General features: G+C 47.7%; 1 protein-coding gene across 1 annotated transcript in view; it reads left to right on the forward strand.

Annotated features, from left to right (window-relative positions):
- cux1b (cut-like homeobox 1b) overlaps window positions 1–19,676 on the forward strand; it is a 162,230-nt gene that overhangs the window by 67,327 nt on the left and 75,227 nt on the right. Inside the window, 3 exon segments of the mRNA XM_031791238.1 lie at window positions 2,573–2,696; window positions 10,809–10,885; window positions 10,982–11,048. Of these exon segments, the coding sequence (XP_031647098.1) occupies window positions 2,573–2,696; window positions 10,809–10,885; window positions 10,982–11,048 (268 nt within the window).

The following is a 19,676-nucleotide window of genomic DNA, read 5'->3' on the forward strand; positions in this document are numbered from 1 at the left end:
CAGAGACAGAGAACCCCCTCTCACACACACACAGACAGAGAACCCCCACCCTCACACACACACAGAGACAGAGAACCCCCTCTCACACACACACAGACAGAGAACCCCCCCCCCCCCCCCCACCCACCCACCCTCGCACACACAGCTGGAGAACCCCCGCCAACACACACACAGACAGAGAACCCCCTCCTCACACACACAGACGGAGAACCCCCCCCCACACACACACACAGAGCTAGAGAACCCCCCGTCCCCTCCTCACACACACAGACGGAGAACCCCCCACACACACACACACACAGAGATAGAGATAGAGAACCCCCCCCCCCACACACACCTACACACAGATAGAGAACCCCCCCATCCCCTCCTCACACACACAGATAGAGAACCCCCCCCCTCACACACACACACACACACAGATAGAGAACCCCCCTCGTCCCCTCCTCACACACACAGACAGAGAAACCCTCAGCAGTTGACATTGATCCCAGCAAGGTGTTAAACAGTGGCCGGGTAAGATCCCAGCAAGGTGTTAAACAGTGGCCGGGTAAGATCCCAGCAAGGTGTTAAACAGTGGCCGGGTAAGATCCCAGCAAGGTGTTAAACAGTGGCTGGGTAAGATCCCAGCAAGGTGTTAAACAGTGGCCGGGTAAGATCCCAGCAAGGTGTTAAACAGTGGCTGGGTAAGATCCCAGCAAGGTGTTAAACAGTGGCTGGGTAAGATCCCAGCAAGGTGTTAAACAGTGGCTGGGTAAGAGGGCTCTGAAAGAACTCTTCGCGATTGATTGTGTGTCAGAACAGGGAGAATGGGGTTTAAATCACTCACTCGTGCACAGTGCTGAGAATTCTAAATCAAATCCAACGATCAGCAGTGCTCTCAATCTTTATCTCACTCCCTTAAAGGAATCGCCCTCTCAGACATCCACCTATTACACCAGCTTTTTCTCTCTGTGGTTTCCTCTCTGTGGTTTCCTCTCTCTGTGGTTTCCTCTCTCTGTGGTTTCCTCTCTCTGTGGTTTCCTCTCTCTGTGGTTTCCTCTCTCTGTGGTTTCCTCTCTCTGTGGTTTCCTCTCACAGCTAGCCAGACATCCCTCAGCAGGGGTATGGGGTATCAGTACAGCCAGCCAGACATCCCTCAGCAGGGGTATGGGGTATCAGTACAGCCAGCCAGACATCCCTCAGCAGGGGTATGGGGTATCAGTACAGTACAGCCAGCCAGACATCCCTCAGCAGGGATATGGGGTATCAGCACAGCTAGCCAGACATCCCTCAGCAGGGATATGGGGTATCAGCACAGCTAGCCAGACATCCCTCAGCAGGGGCATGGGGTATCAGTACAGCGAGCCAGACATCCCTCAGCAGGGGTATGGGGTATCAGTACAGCCAGCCAGACATCCCTCAGCAGGGGTATCAGTACAGCCAGCCAGACATCCCTCAGCAGGGGTATGGGGTATCAGTACAGCCAGCCACACATCCCTCAGCAGGGCTATGGGGGTATCAGTACAGCCAGCCAGACATCCCTCAGCAGGGCTATGGGGTATCAGTACAGTACAGCCAGCCAGACATCCCTCAGCAGGGGTATGGGGTATCAGTACAGCCAGCCAGACATCCCTCAGCAGGGGTATGGGGTATCAGTACAGCCAGCCAGACATCCCTCAGCAGGGGTATGGGGTATCAGTACAGTACAGCCAGCCAGACATCCCTCAGCAGGGATATGGGGTATCAGCACAGCTAGCCAGACATCCCTCAGCAGGGGCATGGGGTATCAGTACAGCGAGCCAGACATCCCTCAGCAGGGGTATGGGGTATCAGTACAGCCAGCCAGACATCCCTCAGCAGGGGTATCAGTACAGCCAGCCAGACATCCCTCAGCAGGGGTATCAGTACAGCCAGCCAGACATCCCTCAGCAGGGGTATGGGGTATCAGTACAGCCAGCCAGACATCCCTCAGCAGGGGTATGGGGTATCAGTACAGCCAGCCAGACATCCCTCAGCAGGGGTATGGGGTATCAGTACAGCCAGCCAGACATCCCTCAGCAGGGGTATGGGGTATCAGTACAGCCAGCCAGACATCCCTCAGCAGGGGTATGGGGTATCAACACAGCCAGACATCCCTCAGCAGGGTATGGGGTATCAACACAGCCAGACATCCCTCAGCAGGGTATGGGGTATCAACACAGCCAGACATCCCTCAGCAGGGTATGGGGTATCAACACAGCCAGACATCCCTCAGCATGGTATGGGGTATCTGATAAAGGTGATCCTGTTCATGTCCCGTCAGTAAATATCGGCTGGTTTTATGCAGAAACAGAGTGCTCATTTCCTTTATTTCCCGGGATATCACCCGATTGGCCTTTTAGTTTCAAGCTAGGATGAATCCTGTTTATAATATTCCTTTCATCAAGGGACATCTTAATGTATTCCACCCTCTCTCTGTCTCTCATGGTGTCTTCTCTCACCCTCCCCCCTCTTCCTTTCCCACCCACCCCCCCCTCTATCTCATGGTGTCTTCTCTCACCCTCCCCCCCCCCCATCTCTCTCTCATGGTGTCTTCTCTCTCCTGGTCTAGAGGTGACTATTAAAGCCCTGAAGGAGAAGATCCGGGACTATGAGCAGTCCCTGAAGAACCAGGCTGAGAACCTGGTCCAGGAGAAACAGGTCCAGCTCCACAATGACTATGCAGAGAAGGAGAGGTGAGTTACGGTATCTACTGGGAATATAGAGAGGAGAGTTACAGTATCTACTAGGAATATAGAGAGGAGAGTTACAGTATCTACTAGGAATATAGAGAGGAGAGTTACAGTATCTACTAGGAATATAGAGAGGAGAGTTACAGTATCTACTGGGAATATAGAGAGGAGAGGAGAGTTACAGTATCTACTAGGAATATAGAGAGGTGAGTTACAGTATCTACTAGGAATATAGAGAGGTGAGTTACAGTATCTACTAGGAATATAGAGAGGAGAGTTACAGTATCTACTAGGAATATAGAGAGGAGAGTTACAGTATCTACTAGGAATATAGAGAGGAGAGTTACAGTATCTACTGGGAATATAGAGAGGAGAGTTACAGTATCTACTGGGAATATAGAGAGGAGAGTTACAGTATCTACTAGGAATATAGAGAGGAGAGGAGAGTTACAGTATCTACTGGGAATATAGAGAGGAGAGTTACAGTATCTACTGGGAATATAGAGAGGAGAGGAGAGTTACAGTATCTACTGGGAATATAGAGAGGAGAGTTACAGTATCTACTAGGAATATAGAGAGGAGAGTTACAGTATCTACTGGGAATATAGAGAGGAGAGTTACAGTATCTACTGGGAATATAGAGAGGTGAGTTACAGTATCTACTAGGAATATAGAGAGGAGAGTTACAGTATCTACTGGGAATATAGAGAGGAGAGTTACAGTATCTACTGGGAATATAGAGAGGAGAGTTACAGTATCTACTAGGAATATAGAGAGGAGAGTTACAGTATCTACTAGGAATATAGAGAGGAGAGGAGAGTTACAGTATCTACTAGGAATATAGAGAGGATAGGAGAGTTACAGTATCTACTAGGAATATAGAGAGGAGAGTTACAGTATCTACTGGGAATATAGAGAGGAGAGGAGAGTTACAGTATCTACTGGGAATATGGAGAGGAGAGTTACAGTATCTACTGGGAATATAGAGAGGAGAGTTACAGTATCTACTAGGAATATAGAGAGGAGAGGAGAGTTACAGTATCTACTGGGAATATAGAGAGGAGTTACAGTATCTACTGGGAATATAGAGAGGAGAGTTACAGTATCTACTGGGAATATAGAGAGGAGAGTTACAGTATCTACTAGGAATATAGAGAGGAGAGGAGAGTTACAGTATCTACTGGGAATATAGAGAGGAGAGTTACGGTATCTACTGGGAATATAGAGAGGAGAGGAGAGTTACAGTATCTACTGGGAATATAGAGAGGAGAGGAGAGTTACAGTATCTACTGGGAATATAGAGAGGAGTTACAGTATCTACTGGGAATATAGAGAGGAGAGTTACAGTATCTACTGGGAATATAGAGAGGAGTTACAGTATCTACTGGGAATATAGAGAGGAGAGTTACGGTATCTACTGGGAATATAGAGAGGAGAGGAGAGTTACAGTATCTACTAGGAATATAGAGAGGAGAGGAGAGTTACAGTATCTACTGGGAATATAGAGAGGAGAGTTACAGTATCTACTGGGAATATAGAGAGGAGTTACAGTATCTACTGGGAATATAGAGAGGAGAGTTACAGTATCTACTGGGAATATAGAGAGGAGAGTTACAGTATCTACTGGGAATATAGAGAGGAGAGTTACAGTATCTACTGGGAATATAGAGAGGAGAGTTACAGTATCTACTGGGAATATAGAGAGGAGAGGAGAGTTACAGTATCTACTGGGAATATAGAGAGGAGAGTTACAGTATCTACTAGGAATATAGAGAGGAGAGGAGAGTTACATTATCTACTGGGAATATAGAGAGGAGAGTTACAGTATCTACTAGGAATATAGAGAGGAGGGTTACAGTAACTACTGGGAATATAGAGAGGAGAGTTACAGTATCTACTAGGAATATAGAGAGGAGGGTTACAGTATCTACTAGGAATATAGAGAGGAGAGGAGAGTTACAGTATCTACTGGGAATATAGAGAGGAGAGTTACAGTATCTACTGGGAATATAGAGAGGAGAGTTACAGTATCTACTAGGAATATAGAGAGGAGGGTTACAGTATCTACTAGGAATATAGAGAGGAGAGGAGAGTTACAGTATCTACTAGGAATATAGAGAGGAGAGGAGAGTTACAGTATCTACTGGGAATATAGAGAGGAGAGTTACAGTATCTACTGGGAATATAGAGAGGAGAGTTACAGTATCTACTAGGAATATAGAGAGGAGAGTTACAGTATCTACTAGGAATATAGAGAGGAGAGGAGAGTTACAGTATCTACTGGGAATATAGAGAGGAGAGGAGAGTTACAGTATCTACTGGGAATATAGAGAGGAGAGTTACAGTATCTACTAGGAATATAGAGAGGAGAGGAGAGTTACAGTATCTACTGGGAATATAGAGAGGAGTTACAGTATCTACTGGGAATATAGAGAGGAGAGTTACAGTATCTACTGGGAATATAGAGAGGAGAGGAGAGTTACAGTATCTACTGGGAATATAGAGAGGAGAGGAGAGTTACAGTATCTACTGGGAATATAGAGAGGAGAGTTACAGTATCTACTAGGAATATAGAGAGGAGAGGAGAGTTACAGTATCTACTGGGAATATAGAGAGGAGTTACAGTATCTACTGGGAATATAGAGAGGAGAGTTACAGTATCTACTGGGAATATAGAGAGGAGAGTTACAGTATCTACTGGGAATATAGAGAGGAGAGTTACAGTATCTACTAGGAATATAGAGAGGAGAGGAGAGTTACAGTATCTACTGGGAATATAGAGAGGAGAGTTACGGTATCTACTGGGAATATAGAGAGGAGAGTTACAGTATCTACTAGGAATATAGAGAGGAGAGTTACAGTATCTACTAGGAATATAGAGAGGAGAGTTACAGTATCTACTAGGAATATAGAGAGGAGAGGAGAGTTACAGTATCTACTAGGAATATAGAGAGGAGAGTTACAGTATCTACTAGGAATATAGAGAGGAGAGTTACAGTATCTACTGGGAATATAGAGAGGAGAGTTACAGTATCTACTAGGAATATAGAGAGGAGAGTTACAGTATCTACTAGGAATATAGAGAGGAGGGTTACAGTATCTACTGGGAATATAGAGAGGAGAGTTACAGTATCTACTAGGAATATAGAGAGGAGGGTTACAGTATCTACTAGGAATATAGAGAGGAGAGTTACAGTATCTACTGGGAATATAGAGAGGAGAGTTACAGTATCTACTAGGAATATAGAGAGGAGAGGTGAGTTATAGTATCTACTGGGAATATAGAGAGGAGAGTTACAGTATCTACTGGGAATATAGAGAGGAGAGTTACAGTATCTACTGGGAATATAGAGAGGAGAGTTACAGTATCTACTGGGAATATAGAGAGGAGAGTTACAGTATCTACTAGGAATATAGAGAGGAGAGGAGGGTTACAGTATCTACTAGGAATATAGAGAGGAGAGTTACAGTATCTACTAGGAATATAGAGAGGAGAGTTACAGTATCTACTAGGAATATAGAGAGGAGAGGAGAGTTACAGTATCTACTAGGAATATAGAGAGGAGAGTTACAGTATCTACTAGGAATATAGAGAGGAGAGTTACAGTATCTACTGGGAATATAGAGAGGAGAGTTACAGTATCTACTAGGAATATAGAGAGGAGAGTTACAGTATCTACTGGGAATATAGAGAGGAGAGTTACAGTATCTACTAGGAATATAGAGAGGAGAGGTGAGTTATAGTATCTACTGGGAATATAGAGAGGAGAGTTACAGTATCTACTAGGAATATAGAGAGGAGAGTTACAGTATCTACTGGGAATATAGAGAGGAGAGTTACAGTATCTACTGGGAATATAGAGAGGAGAGTTACAGTATCTACTAGGAATATAGAGAGGAGAGGAGGGTTACAGTATCTACTAGGAATATAGAGAGGAGAGTTACAGTATCTACTAGGAATATAGAGAGGAGAGTTACAGTATCTACTAGGAATATAGAGAGGAGAGGAGAGTTACAGTATCTACTGGGAATATAGAGAGGTGAGTTACAGTATCTACTGGGAATATAGAGAGGAGAGTTACAGTATCTACTGGGAATATAGAGAGGAGAGGAGAGTTACAGTATCTACTGGGAATATAGAGAGGAGAGTTACAGTATCTACTAGGAATATAGAGAGCTGAGTTACAGTATCTACTAGGAATATAGAGAGGAGAGGAGAGTTACAGTATCTACTGGGAATATAGAGAGGAGAGTTACAGTATCCACTGGGAATATAGAGAGGAGAGTTACAGTATCTACTAGGAATATAGAGAGGAGAGGAGAGTTACAGTATCTACTGGGAATATAGAGAGCTGAGTTACAGTATCTACTAGGAATATAGAGAGGAGAGGAGAGTTACAGTATCTACTATGAATATAGAGAGGAGAGGAGAGTTACAGTATCTACTAGGAATATAGAGAGGAGAGTTACAGTATCTACTAGGAATATAGAGAGGAGAGTTACAGTATCTACTAGGAATATAGAGAGGAGAGGAGAGTTACAGTATCTACTGGGAATATAGAGAGGAGAGTTACAGTATCTACTGGGAATATAGAGAGGAGAGGAGAGTTACAGTATCTACTGGGAATATAGAGAGGAGAGTTACAGTATCTACTAGGAATATAGAGAGCTGAGTTACAGTATCTACTAGGAATATAGAGAGGAGAGGAGAGTTACAGTATCCACTGGGAATATAGAGAGGAGAGTTACAGTATCCACTGGGAATATAGAGAGGAGAGTTACAGTATCTACTAGGAATATAGAGAGGAGAGGAGAGTTACAGTATCTACTGGGAATATAGAGAGCTGAGTTACAGTATCTACTAGGAATATAGAGAGGAGAGGAGAGTTACAGTATCTACTATGAATATAGAGAGGAGAGGAGAGTTACAGTATCTACTATGAATATGTGTTGTATTAGAGGGGCAGTATATGGATGGACCTCTGAAACATGACCCTGACGAAGACGAAGATCGATAGATAAGGGAGGAGGAGGGAGAGAGGGAGCACATTACTGACAAATCCAGCTTGCTAATGATAAGTGGTTTGTAGTTTGTTCGATTTATGGAAAAAACTGGATGAGAAATGGTGAGAAAATCGGGAGTTTTGACAGTAGCCATGTTTGGTATTATAGAATGAAACTGTAAGGGAGTCTGGGCTGATGTAACTCTCACTCTCTGACCTAATGTCTTATTCTAAATGGCGTTCAGTAACTCATGGTTGATGACTCTCTGTCTCTCCCATTCCTCCATCTCTCTCTGTCTCTCCCATTCCTCCATCTCTCTCTGTCTCTCCCATTCCTCCATCTCTCTCTGTCTCTCCCATTCCTCCATCTCTCTCTGTCTCTCCCATTCCTCCATCTCTCTCTGTCTCTCCCATTCCTCCATCTCTCTCTGTCTCTCCCATTCCTCCATGTCTCTCTGTCTCTCCCATTCCTCCATGTCTCTCCCATTCCTCCATCTCTCTCTGTCTCTCCCATCCCTCCATCTCTCTCTGTCTCTCCCATTCCTCCATCTCTCTCTGTCTCTCCCATCCCTCCATCTCTCTCTGTCTCTCCCATTCCTCCATGTCTCTCTGTCTCTCCCATTCCTCCATCTCTCTCTGTCTCTCCCATTCCTCCATGTCTCTCTGTCTCTCCCATTCCTCCATGTCTCTCTGTCTCTCCCATTCCTCCATGTCTCTCTGTCTCTCCCATTCCTCCATGTCTCTCTGTCTCTCCCATTCCTCCATGTCTCTCTGTCTCTCCCATTCCTCCATGTCTCTCTGTCTCTCCCATCCCTCCATCTCTCTCTGTATCTCCCATTCCTCCATGTCTCTCTGTCTATCCCATTCCTCCATGTCTCTCTGTCTCTCCCATTCCTCCATGTCTCTCTGTCTCTCCCATTCCTCCATCTCTCTCTGTCTCTCCCATTCCTCCATCTCTCTCTGTCTCTCCCATCCCTCCATCTCTCTCTGTCTCTCCCATTCCTCCATGTCTCTCTGTCTCTCCCATTCCTCCATGTCTCTCTGTCTCTCCCATTCCTCCATGTCTCTGTCTCTCCCATTCCTCCATGTCTCTCTGTCTCTCCCATTCCTCCATGTCTCTCTGTCTCTCCCATTCCTCCATGTCTCTCTGTCTCTCCCATCCCTCCATCTCTCTCTGTCTCTCCCATCCCTCCATCTTTCTCTGTCTCTCCCATCCCTCCATCTCTCTCTCTCTCCCATCTCTCCATCTCTCTCTGTCCCTCCATGTCTCTCTGTCTCTCACATTCCTCCATGTCTCTCTGTCTCTCCCATCCCTCCATCTCTCGCTGTCTCTCCCATCCCTCCATCTCTCGCTGTCTCTCCCATCCCTCCATCTCTCGCTGTCTCTCCCATCCCTCCATCTCTCGCTGTCTCTCCCATCCCTCCATCTCTCGCTGTCTCTCCCATCCCTCCATCTCTCGCTATCTCTCCCATCCCTCCACCTCTCGCTGTCTCTCCCATCCCTCCATCTCTCTCTGTCTCTCCCATCCCTCTGTCTCTCCCATCCCTCCATCTCTCTGTCTCTCCCATCCCTCTGTCTCTCCCATCCCTCCATCTCTCTGTCTCTCCCATCCCTCTGTCTCTCCCATCCCTCCATCTCTCGCTGTCTCTCCCATCCCTCCATCTCTCTCTCTCTCCCATCCCTCTGTCTCTCCCATCTCTCCATCTCTCTCTGTCTCTCCCATCCCTCCATCTCTCTCTGTCTCTCCCATCCCTCCATCTCTCGCTATCTCTCGCTGTCTCTCCCATCCCTCCATCTCTCTCTGTCTCTCCCATCCCTCCATCTCTCTCTGTCTCTCCCATCCCTCCATCTCTCTCTGTCTCTCCCATCCCTCCATGACTCTCTGTCTCTCCCATTCCTCCATGTCTCTCTGTCTCTCCCATTCCTCCATGTCTCTCTGTCTCTCCCATTCCTCCATCTCTCTCTGTCTCTCCCATCCCTCCATCTCTCTCTGTCTCTCCCATTCCTCCATGTCTCTCTGTCTCTCCCATTCCTCCATGTCTCTCTGTCTCTCCCATTCCTCCATGTCTCTGTCTCTCCCATTCCTCCATGTCTCTCTGTCTCTCCCATTCCTCCATGTCTCTCTGTCTCTCCCATTCCTCCATGTCTCTCTGTCTCTCCCATCCCTCCATCTCTCTCTGTCTCTCCCATCCCTCCATCTTTCTCTGTCTCTCCCATCCCTCCATCTCTCTCTCTCTCCCATCTCTCCATCTCTCTCTGTCCCTCCATGTCTCTCTGTCTCTCACATTCCTCCATGTCTCTCTGTCTCTCCCATCCCTCCATCTCTCGCTGTCTCTCCCATCCCTCCATCTCTCGCTGTCTCTCCCATCCCTCCATCTCTCGCTGTCTCTCCCATCCCTCCATCTCTCGCTGTCTCTCCCATCCCTCCATCTCTCGCTGTCTCTCCCATCCCTCCATCTCTCGCTATCTCTCCCATCCCTCCACCTCTCGCTGTCTCTCCCATCCCTCCATCTCTCTCTGTCTCTCCCATCCCTCTGTCTCTCCCATCCCTCCATCTCTCTGTCTCTCCCATCCCTCTGTCTCTCCCATCCCTCCATCTCTCTGTCTCTCCCATCCCTCTGTCTCTCCCATCCCTCCATCTCTCGCTGTCTCTCCCATCCCTCCATCTCTCTCTCTCTCCCATCCCTCTGTCTCTCCCATCTCTCCATCTCTCTCTGTCTCTCCCATCCCTCCATCTCTCTCTGTCTCTCCCATCCCTCCATCTCTCGCTATCTCTCGCTGTCTCTCCCATCCCTCCATCTCTCTCTGTCTCTCCCATCCCTCCATCTCTCTCTGTCTCTCCCATCCCTCCATCTCTCTCTGTCTCTCCCATCCCTCCATGACTCTCTGTCTCTCCCATTCCTCCATGTCTCTCTGTCTCTCCCATTCCTCCATGTCTCTCTGTCTCTCCCATTCCTCCATCTCTCTCTGTCTCTCCCATCCCTCCATCTCTCTCTGTCTCTCCCATTCCTCCATGTCTCTCTGTCTCTCCCATCCCTCCATCTCTCTCTGTCTCTCCCATCCCTCCATCTCTCTGTCTCTCCCCATCCCTCCACCTCTCTCTGTTTCCAGAACGCTCCAGGAGAGCCAGAACTCCATGTCCTCTAAGCTGGTTGAGGCTGACCACAAGGCCCAGGCCTTACAGACAGGTAGCTACCAGTCCATTCACTACCTGTCCTTTATCTGTCACACACACACACACCGTTGGCCTGACTAATAGCTGTTGTTTCTTGCCTTTTTTTCAGCTCTTGAAACAACTCAGGCAGAGCTCTTTGATCTGAAGACTAAGTATGACGAGGACTGCACAGCCAAGTGAGTTTCAGCTGACCTGTGTTTTCCTCCACGTTTTCTTCACCCCATCACTTACTCCTGTGGTTAATTTCCAGTCACTACAGCTCTCTCATAGTCCTCTGATATAATCCTGTGATCCAGTGATCCTCTCCATCCAGAGGAAATCCCAGAGTTGGACTTTCTCTTTGCTGCTCAATAACAGCCAGTCTAAATCCAGGCTTTAGCAATACACTGTAAATACTGAGAGATTATATTGTTATTTATACTTTCCAAATCACCAAATATACCACTGGATGGGGTACTGTCTGTACGCCCTTTAGTCTTAGTGAGGGACACTGGGGAGCTGTGATAGAGTCGCTTATAAAGATGTGTTTGTTGGCTTCTGAATGACTATATGCCCTAGTGTCCGTCTGCCTGTGTGTCTGGGCCGTCTGCCTGTGTGTCTGGGCCGTGTGTCTGGGCTGTGTGCCTGTGTGTCTGGGCCGTGTGTCTGGGCCGTCTGCCTGTGTGTCTGGGCCGTGTGTCTGGGCCGTGTGCCTGTGTGTCTGGGCCGTCTGCCTGTGTGTCTGGGCCGTCTGCCTGTGTGTCTGGGCCTGTGTGTCTGGGCCGTGTGTCTGTGTGTCTGGGCTGTCATCAGATGTTTCTGTCAGAGAAGAATGTGGCGTGTCCTTGAGGCTCTTCCTCAGGGCTATTTCAGGACTGACCACCCAGTTCTGAGACACCAGGGGAACCAGACTCTACCCAACCCCAGAGAGAGGTTCTGTCTCCTGGCCTGATGCACTGGGGGCTCCCCCTGTCACCCAGGGTCTGGAGCTACTGACAGTTGTGCTACTGTATTTGTGTAATTGGTTCACTGTTACTCAGTGACTAGCATGCTCTCAATGGATACTTTTCCATAGACATGTTCAATAGCCAAACACTGTCTCCCCCCTGATTTTCTAGTGTGCTGATTGGTTCTCGGGTCCCTGTGGAATGCTGGGAGAAAAGAGTCATCCGTTATGTTTTTTTAACATGTCGTCTGTCTGGGCTCCTCCCTCTCCAGCGAACCCGCTGTAACCCCGTGGATGCTGTCTCATAGGGAGACGTTTTCATATGGGTGGTTCCCCACGCCAGTTATGCTCCGCCCCATGGGTCTCCCGGTCGCGGCCGGCTGCGGACAGAGCCTGGACTCGAACCCAGAATCTCTAGTGGTACAGCTAGCTCTGGGGGCCCCTGGGAGAACTCTGTTTTGTCTCCAAATTATCCCTGTATTTCTGGTCTGAGGACTCTCAACCGGTGCGCCTGGTACCTACTACCATACCCTGTTCAAAGGCACTTATATATTTTTGTCTTGTCCATTCACCCTCTGAATGGTACACAGACACAATCCATGTCTCAATTGTCTCTAGGCTTAAAAATCCTTCTTTAACCCGTCTCCTCCCCTTCACCTTTAACAAGTGACATCAATAAGGGATCATAGATCTCACCTGGTCAGTCTCATGGAAAGAGCAGGTGTTTTTCTTTTGTACGCTCAGTATTTAATATATGCCGTTTAGCAGAAGCTTTTTATCCCAAGCGACTCCATTATTTACATACGGGTGGTCCCTGGAATCGAACCCACTACCCTGGCGTTTCAAGAGCCTTGCTTTTACCAACGGAGCTGCAGAGAGGACCTGTATGTATTCCTGAGCTCCAGCATGTTATCTGCCGGCAGGGGGGGGGGGGGGGGTAATCCTCTTGCTTTGCGTGCCTGATTTAATCTGGCCTGATTTTGTACTGAATAAGATGATGTATTGTCACACAGATATGTCTCCTCACCAAAACGCCTCTCTTTGCCTCCAGTACCACCCTTATGTTCTCTATATGATTATACACTGCTGTGTCGTATAGGACAAGTCAATTACACACTCTGTAAGGGAATAGCATGTCGGACTGATCTTCAATGACAGGAATATAAATACCTTGATGTGGGATTTTACTGAATATTTTCCTAATTCCATGCTTGGTCTGGGTGCCGCCCAACCGACGGTCAGAGGAGTGCTGGAGGATTATGGGAGATGGTGAAGGTTAAGAGGCTCAGGGAGAAGGATTTCAAAGAACACACACACTTTCTGAGTTCAGCTGCTGAGGGTAGACAGTATAGATGAGTCTGAACGTGGCTCTTAGTTTCCCCCAACCTATTTCATCTGCCCTGAACTCTCCATGTCTCTGCATTAGTGAAGTTGTTGGATTGATCAGTTGCTAAAACGGATCGATTCCTTTCTCCATCGCTCCCTGGTTACTACCTCAGCTCTTTCCATCACTCCCTGGTTTCCACCTCCTCAGCTCTCTCCATCGCTCCCTGGTTACCACCACCTCAGCTCTCTCCATCGCTCCCTGGTTACCACCTCCTCAGCTCTCTCCATCGCTCCCTGGTTACCACCTCCTCAGCTCTCTCCATCTCTCCCTGGTTACCACCTCATCAGCTCTCTCCATCGCTCCCTGGTTACCACCTCCTCAGCTCTCTCCATCGCTCCCTGGTTACCACCTCCTCAGCTCTCTCCATCGCTCCCTGGTTACCACCACCTCAGCTCTCTCCATCGCTCCCTGGTTACCACCTCCTCAGCTCTCTCCATCGCTCCCTGGTTACCACCTCCTCAGCTCTCTCCATCGCTCCCTGGTTACCACCACCTCAGCTCTCTCCATCGCTCCCTGGTTACCACCTCCTCAGCTCTCTCCATCGCTCCCTGGTTACCACCTCCTCAGCTCTCTCCATCGCTCCCTGGTTACCACCTCCTCAGCTCTCTCCATCGCTCCCTGGTTACCACCTCCTCAGCTCTCTCCATCGCTCCCTGGTTACCAACTCCTCAGCTCTCTCCATCGCTCCCTGGTTACCACCACCTCAGCTCTCTCCATCGCTCCCTGGTTACCACCTCCTCAGCTCTCTCCATCGCTCCCTGGTTACCACCTTCTCAGCTCTCTCCATCGCTCCCTGGTTACCACCTCCTCAGCTCTCTCCATCGCTCCCTGGTTACCACCTCCTCAGCTCTCTCCATCTCTCCCTGGTTACCACCACCTCAGCTCTCTCCATCTCTCCCTGGTTACCACCTCCTCAGCTCTCTCCATCGCTCCCTGGTTACCACCTCCTCAGCTCTCTCCATCGCTCCCTGGTTACCACCTCCTCGGCTCTCTCCATCGCTCCCTGGTTACCACCTCAACTCTCTCCATCGCTCCCTGCTCACTGGGAGTCTGGGCTGCTTCACCACTCACCGGGAGTCTGGGCTGCTTCACTGGGAGTCTGGGCTGCTTCCCTGCTTCACTGGGAGTCTGGGCTGCTTCACTGGAAGTCTGGGCTGCGTTACTGCTCACTGGGAGTCTGGGCTGCTTCACTGCTCACTGGGAGTCTGGGCTGCTTCACTGCTCACTGGGAGTCTGGGCTGCTTCACTGGGAGTTTGGGCTGCTTCACCGCTCACTGGGAGTCTGGGCTGCTTCACTGGGAGTCTGGGCTGCTTCACTGCTCACTGGAAGTCTGGGCTGCTTCACTGAGAGTCTGGGCTGCTTCACCGCTCACTGGGAGTCAGGGCTGCTTCACTGGGAGTCTGGGCTGCTTCACCGCTCACTGGGAGTCTGGGCTACTTCACCACTTAAATAATGCAACATGGCATGTAGAAATGTAAACTGTTAATTACTGTTGTGTTAATTACTGTTCGCAAAACAATGTCCATTACTACACTTTACAATGCAAGAAGATACCAGTAGCTTACAGTGCTGTGGACTAACTTTCCTTGCTAGCTTACTGCTGAAGCTAAAAATCTATTCACTACCCTAGGACCTTGTTTGTGATAACATGCTAACCGTAACGCAAAATATTGCTGATTTCAAAGTAGATTTTTACCAAAAACGTAATTAATTAACTTCTTCTCCCCTGCCACACGTCTCTCCCAGTCATGGTCGTCTTTGCTCGAGCCTCAGAGAGAGTGTGTGTGTGTGTGTGTGTGTGTGTGAGAATGAACTCATCGGTTTTGAAGAGACAACTTCTATAAAATGAGAGATTGTTTGTTCTATGTAAAAGCTGTTGATCAGTACAATAAGTCCCAAACGGAAGGGAAACCGATTTGTTTTGTCATCTACAGCCTCATGAAATCAACCAAATCAAGCTCAATAACCCAATGCGCATGGTACACACTCCTCTTGAATATTCATTCACCTGTATTGTGACCTAGGCTACATCTTTATTTCCCCAGTGAATCAATAGACTAGAGATGTACCATTCAAATAAATGATTACACACACCTCCTTGTTCCGGTTCATTCTTTTTTTTTATATACCTATATTTAACTAGGCTAGTCAGTTAAGAACAAATTCTTATTTTCAATGACGGCCTAGGAACAGTGGGTTAACTGCCTGTTCAGGGGCAGAACGACAGATTTGTACCTTGTCAGCTCGGGGGTTTGAACTTGCAACCTTCCGGTTACTAGTCCAACGCTCTAACCACTAGGCTACCCTGCCGCCTCTACACTCTAACCACTAGACTACCCTGCCACCTCTACACTCTAACCACTAGGCTACCCTGCCGCCTCTACACTCTAACCACTAGGCTACCTACACTCTAACCACTAGGCTACCCTGCCACCTCTACACTCTAACCACTAGGCTACCCTGCCTCCTCTACACTCTAACCACTAGGCTACCTACACTCTAACCACTAGGCTACCCTGCCGCCTCTACACTCTAACCACTAGACTACCCTGCCACCTCTACACTCTAACCACTAGGCTACCCTGCCGCCTCTACACTCTAACCACTAGGCTACCTACACTCTAACCACTAGGCTACCCTGCCACCTCTACACTCTAACCACTAGGCTACCCTGCCACCTCTACACTCTAACCACTAGGCTACCCTGCCACCTCTACACTCTAACCACTAGGCTACCCTGCCTCCTCTACACTCTAACCACTAGGCTACCCTGCCACCTCTACACTCTAACCACTAGGCTATCCTGCCACCTCTACACTCTAACCACTAGGCTACCCTGCCACCTCTACACTCTAACCACTAGGCTACCTACACTCTAACCAATAGGCTACCCTGCCACCTCTACACTCTAACCACTAGGCTACCCTGCCACCTCTACACTCTAACCACTAGGCAACCCTGCCACCTCTACACTCTAACCACTAGGCTACCTACACTCTAACCACTAGGCTACCCTGCCACCTCTACACTCTAACCAATAGGCTACCCTGCCACCTCTACACTCTAACCACTAGGCTACCCTGCCACCTCTACACTCTAACCACTAGGCTACCCTGCCACCTCTACACTCTAACCACTAGGCTACCTACACTCTAACCACTAGGCTACCCTGCCGCCTCTACACTCTAACCACTAGGCTACCTACACTCTAACCACTAGGCTACCCTGCCGCCTCTACACTCTAACCAATAGGCTACCCTGCCACCTCTACACTCTAACCACTAGGCTACCCTGCCACCTCTACACTCTAACCACTAGGCTACCCTGCCACCTCTACACTCTAACCACTAGGCTACCCTGCCACCTCTACACTCTAACCACTAGGCTACCCTGCCACATCTACACTCTAACCACTAGGCTACCTACACTCTAACCACTAGGCTACCCTGCCGCCTCTACACTCTAACCACTAGGCTACCATGCCTCCTCTACACTCTAACCACTAGGCTACCCTGCCGCCTCTACACTCTAACCACTAGGCTACCCTGCCACCTCTACACTCTAACCACTAGGCTACCCTGCCACCTCTACACTCTAACCACTAGGCTACCCTGCCATCTCTACACTCTAACCACTAGGCTACCTACACTCTAACCACTAGGCTACCCTGCCTCCTCTACACTCTAACCACTAGGCTACCCTGCCGCCTCTACACTCTAACCACTAGGCAACCCTGCCACCTCTACACTCTAACCACTAGACTACCTACACTCTAACCACTAGGCTACCCTGCATCCTCTACACTCTAACCAATAGGCTACCCTGCCACCTCTACACTCTAACCACTAGGCTACCCTGCCACCTCTACACTCTAACCACTAGGCTACCCTGCCACCTCTACACTCTAACCACTAGGCTACCCTGCCTCCTCTACACTCTAACCACTAGGCTACCCTGCCACCTCTACACTCTAACCACTAGGCTACCTTTTGATTACATCTCGCTATTCGGGTTTGATGCAATTATCTACCGTTCGTGTATTTATTTCGTATTTATCAATTGTTTAGTCATTAATTATTATTATTATTATTATTATTATTATTATTATTATTATAAGCCTGTTTGCCCCCCCCCTCCCATTTGTTGGGTCGGCATTCTCCTTGTTTGTTTATAGCTGCAGTATAGGCCTAGCCTGTTGAAACGTTGTTGTTTTTTGACGATTTCATTCTGTTGAGACACTTTCTGTTAGCTAAATGAAATTCCAGCTGTAATGTTGTGTTATAATAGAACGATCGCTGGGCCTGCTCTGCTACTCACATTCAGACCACGACAAGGAGAAACCAAACACGCCCAACTTAACTTGTTTATATTTCCCATTTAAACATTGACTGACTTTTGATATTACCCTGATAAAGTTAATAAATCATTTTTGTAAAGGTTTGTTGTGGTGTTGTGGTGTTGCTATTATTAGGCTCTGCTAGTACAGGCCAATGAAGGCATGGCGCACTGGGCGCGGCAACGGACACCGACAGTTGATCTGGAGGCAGACTGTTTTAGACCTACCCGGAGTTAGTACGAATTAGACAACTTCTGTACGCCTATATCTGTATAGAAGTAGTAGCTTATCTGATAAGTATGTAAAGAAATCTGTGTGTGTGTGTGTGTGTGTGTGTGTGTGTGTGTTGACGCTGTCCAGATCTGTAGCTCTACTTTGATTTAAGTGATCACATTTCCAGATGTGCTTGGTTGGATAAGTAACAGGAACACATCCTGTCGTGTGTGTGTGTGTTGTGTGGTATGTGTGTGTGTTTCTGTCCTGATGGGAGGTTTTACATGATCGCTCTGGTGAGGTGCCACACACACAGCATGGCTTTACCTAAATGGACAGATGCGTTTAACCATTAGAGAGGGAATAGCCCCCATGGTCCATTCATTCTGCTGTATCTCCTCCAGTGTCATGGTGACCTCAACTCAGCTGTGTGTTTGCTATGCTCTATTCAGATCAGACAATAGTAAGCTATGACACACACACACAGGGCCACTTACTGACGCTTCGCAGCACTGCCTGTGTGGTTGTATCAGCACATTAACCTTGGCACTGTGCGTTCCCGATTTTATAATGGTTATTGAAAAACACTCTTACATAGACGCAGAATTACAGATAGCCTAAATTAAGGTAATTAGGCACGTAATGCATAATCACCTGTAATTAAATGTTAGGGTGTTCATGTAATTAAGGATTTTATGTGCCAAGTCTTTTGGCGTGCAGGTTCTGTTGTGACTGTGTCAGGCACCCGTCCTTACAGCAAAGGTTAATGAAATAGGAATCCTCCTTGTTGAACTCTGACCTAGCAGGAGAGAGATGACGCCCCTAGCAGATGAGCATTGGGCTACACTATGCTGTGGGAACAGGATCATATTGTAGTGACCCGCTCGATGAGCCATGTTTAAGAGTCCCCGTCCGTCAACCTTATCGGCGTGATGCGTAGGGAAGTTACGCCAGCGACCCGGGTTAGCTTCCCTTTCCTGCCATTAGCTACCATATCTATCAGATTAGCTACCATATCTATCCGATTAGCTACCATATCTATCCGATTAGCTACCATATCTATCGGATTAGCTACCACATCTATCGGATTAGCTACCACATCTATCGGATTAGCTACCACATCTATCGGATTAGCTACCACATCTGTCAGATTAGCTACCACATCTGTCAGATTAGCTACCACATCTGTCAGATTAGCTACCACATCTGTCAGATTAGCTACCACATCTGTCAGATTAGCTACCACATCTGTCAGATTAGCTACCACATCTGTCAGATTAGCTACCACATCTGTCAGATTAGCTACCACATCTGTCAGATTAGCTACCACATCTATCAGATTAGCTACCACATCTGTCAGATTAGCTGCCACATCTATCAGACTAGCTGCCATATCTATCAGATTAGCTACCACATCTATCAGATTAGCTACCACATCTTTCAGATTAGCTACCACATCTATCAGATTAGCTACCACATCTATCAGATTAGCTACCTCATCTGTCAGATTAGCTACCACATCTATCAGATTAGCTACCACATCTGTCTGATTAGCTGCCACATCTATCAGACTAGCTGCCATATCTATCAGATTAGCTACCACATCTATCAGATTAGCTACCACATCTATCAGATTAGCTACCACATCTATCAGATTAGCTACCACATCTATCAGATTAGCTACCACATCTATCAGATTAGCTACCACATCTATCAGATTAGCTGCCATATCTATCAGACTAGCTGCCACATCTATCAGATTAGCTACCACATCTGTCAGATTAGCTACCACATCTATCAGATTAGCTGCCACATCTATCAGATTAGCTGCCACATATATCAGATTAGCTACCATATCTATCAGATTAGCTACCATATCTATCAGATTAGTGAGTGGTAAGAATCCGAGTTCAATTAGTGTAATCCCTCTGTTTTAGTGTGA

This window comes from Oncorhynchus kisutch, linkage group LG15 (assembly GCF_002021735.2).
Source record: "Oncorhynchus kisutch isolate 150728-3 linkage group LG15, Okis_V2, whole genome shotgun sequence".
NCBI classification, from domain to species: Eukaryota; Metazoa; Chordata; class Actinopteri; order Salmoniformes; family Salmonidae; genus Oncorhynchus; species Oncorhynchus kisutch.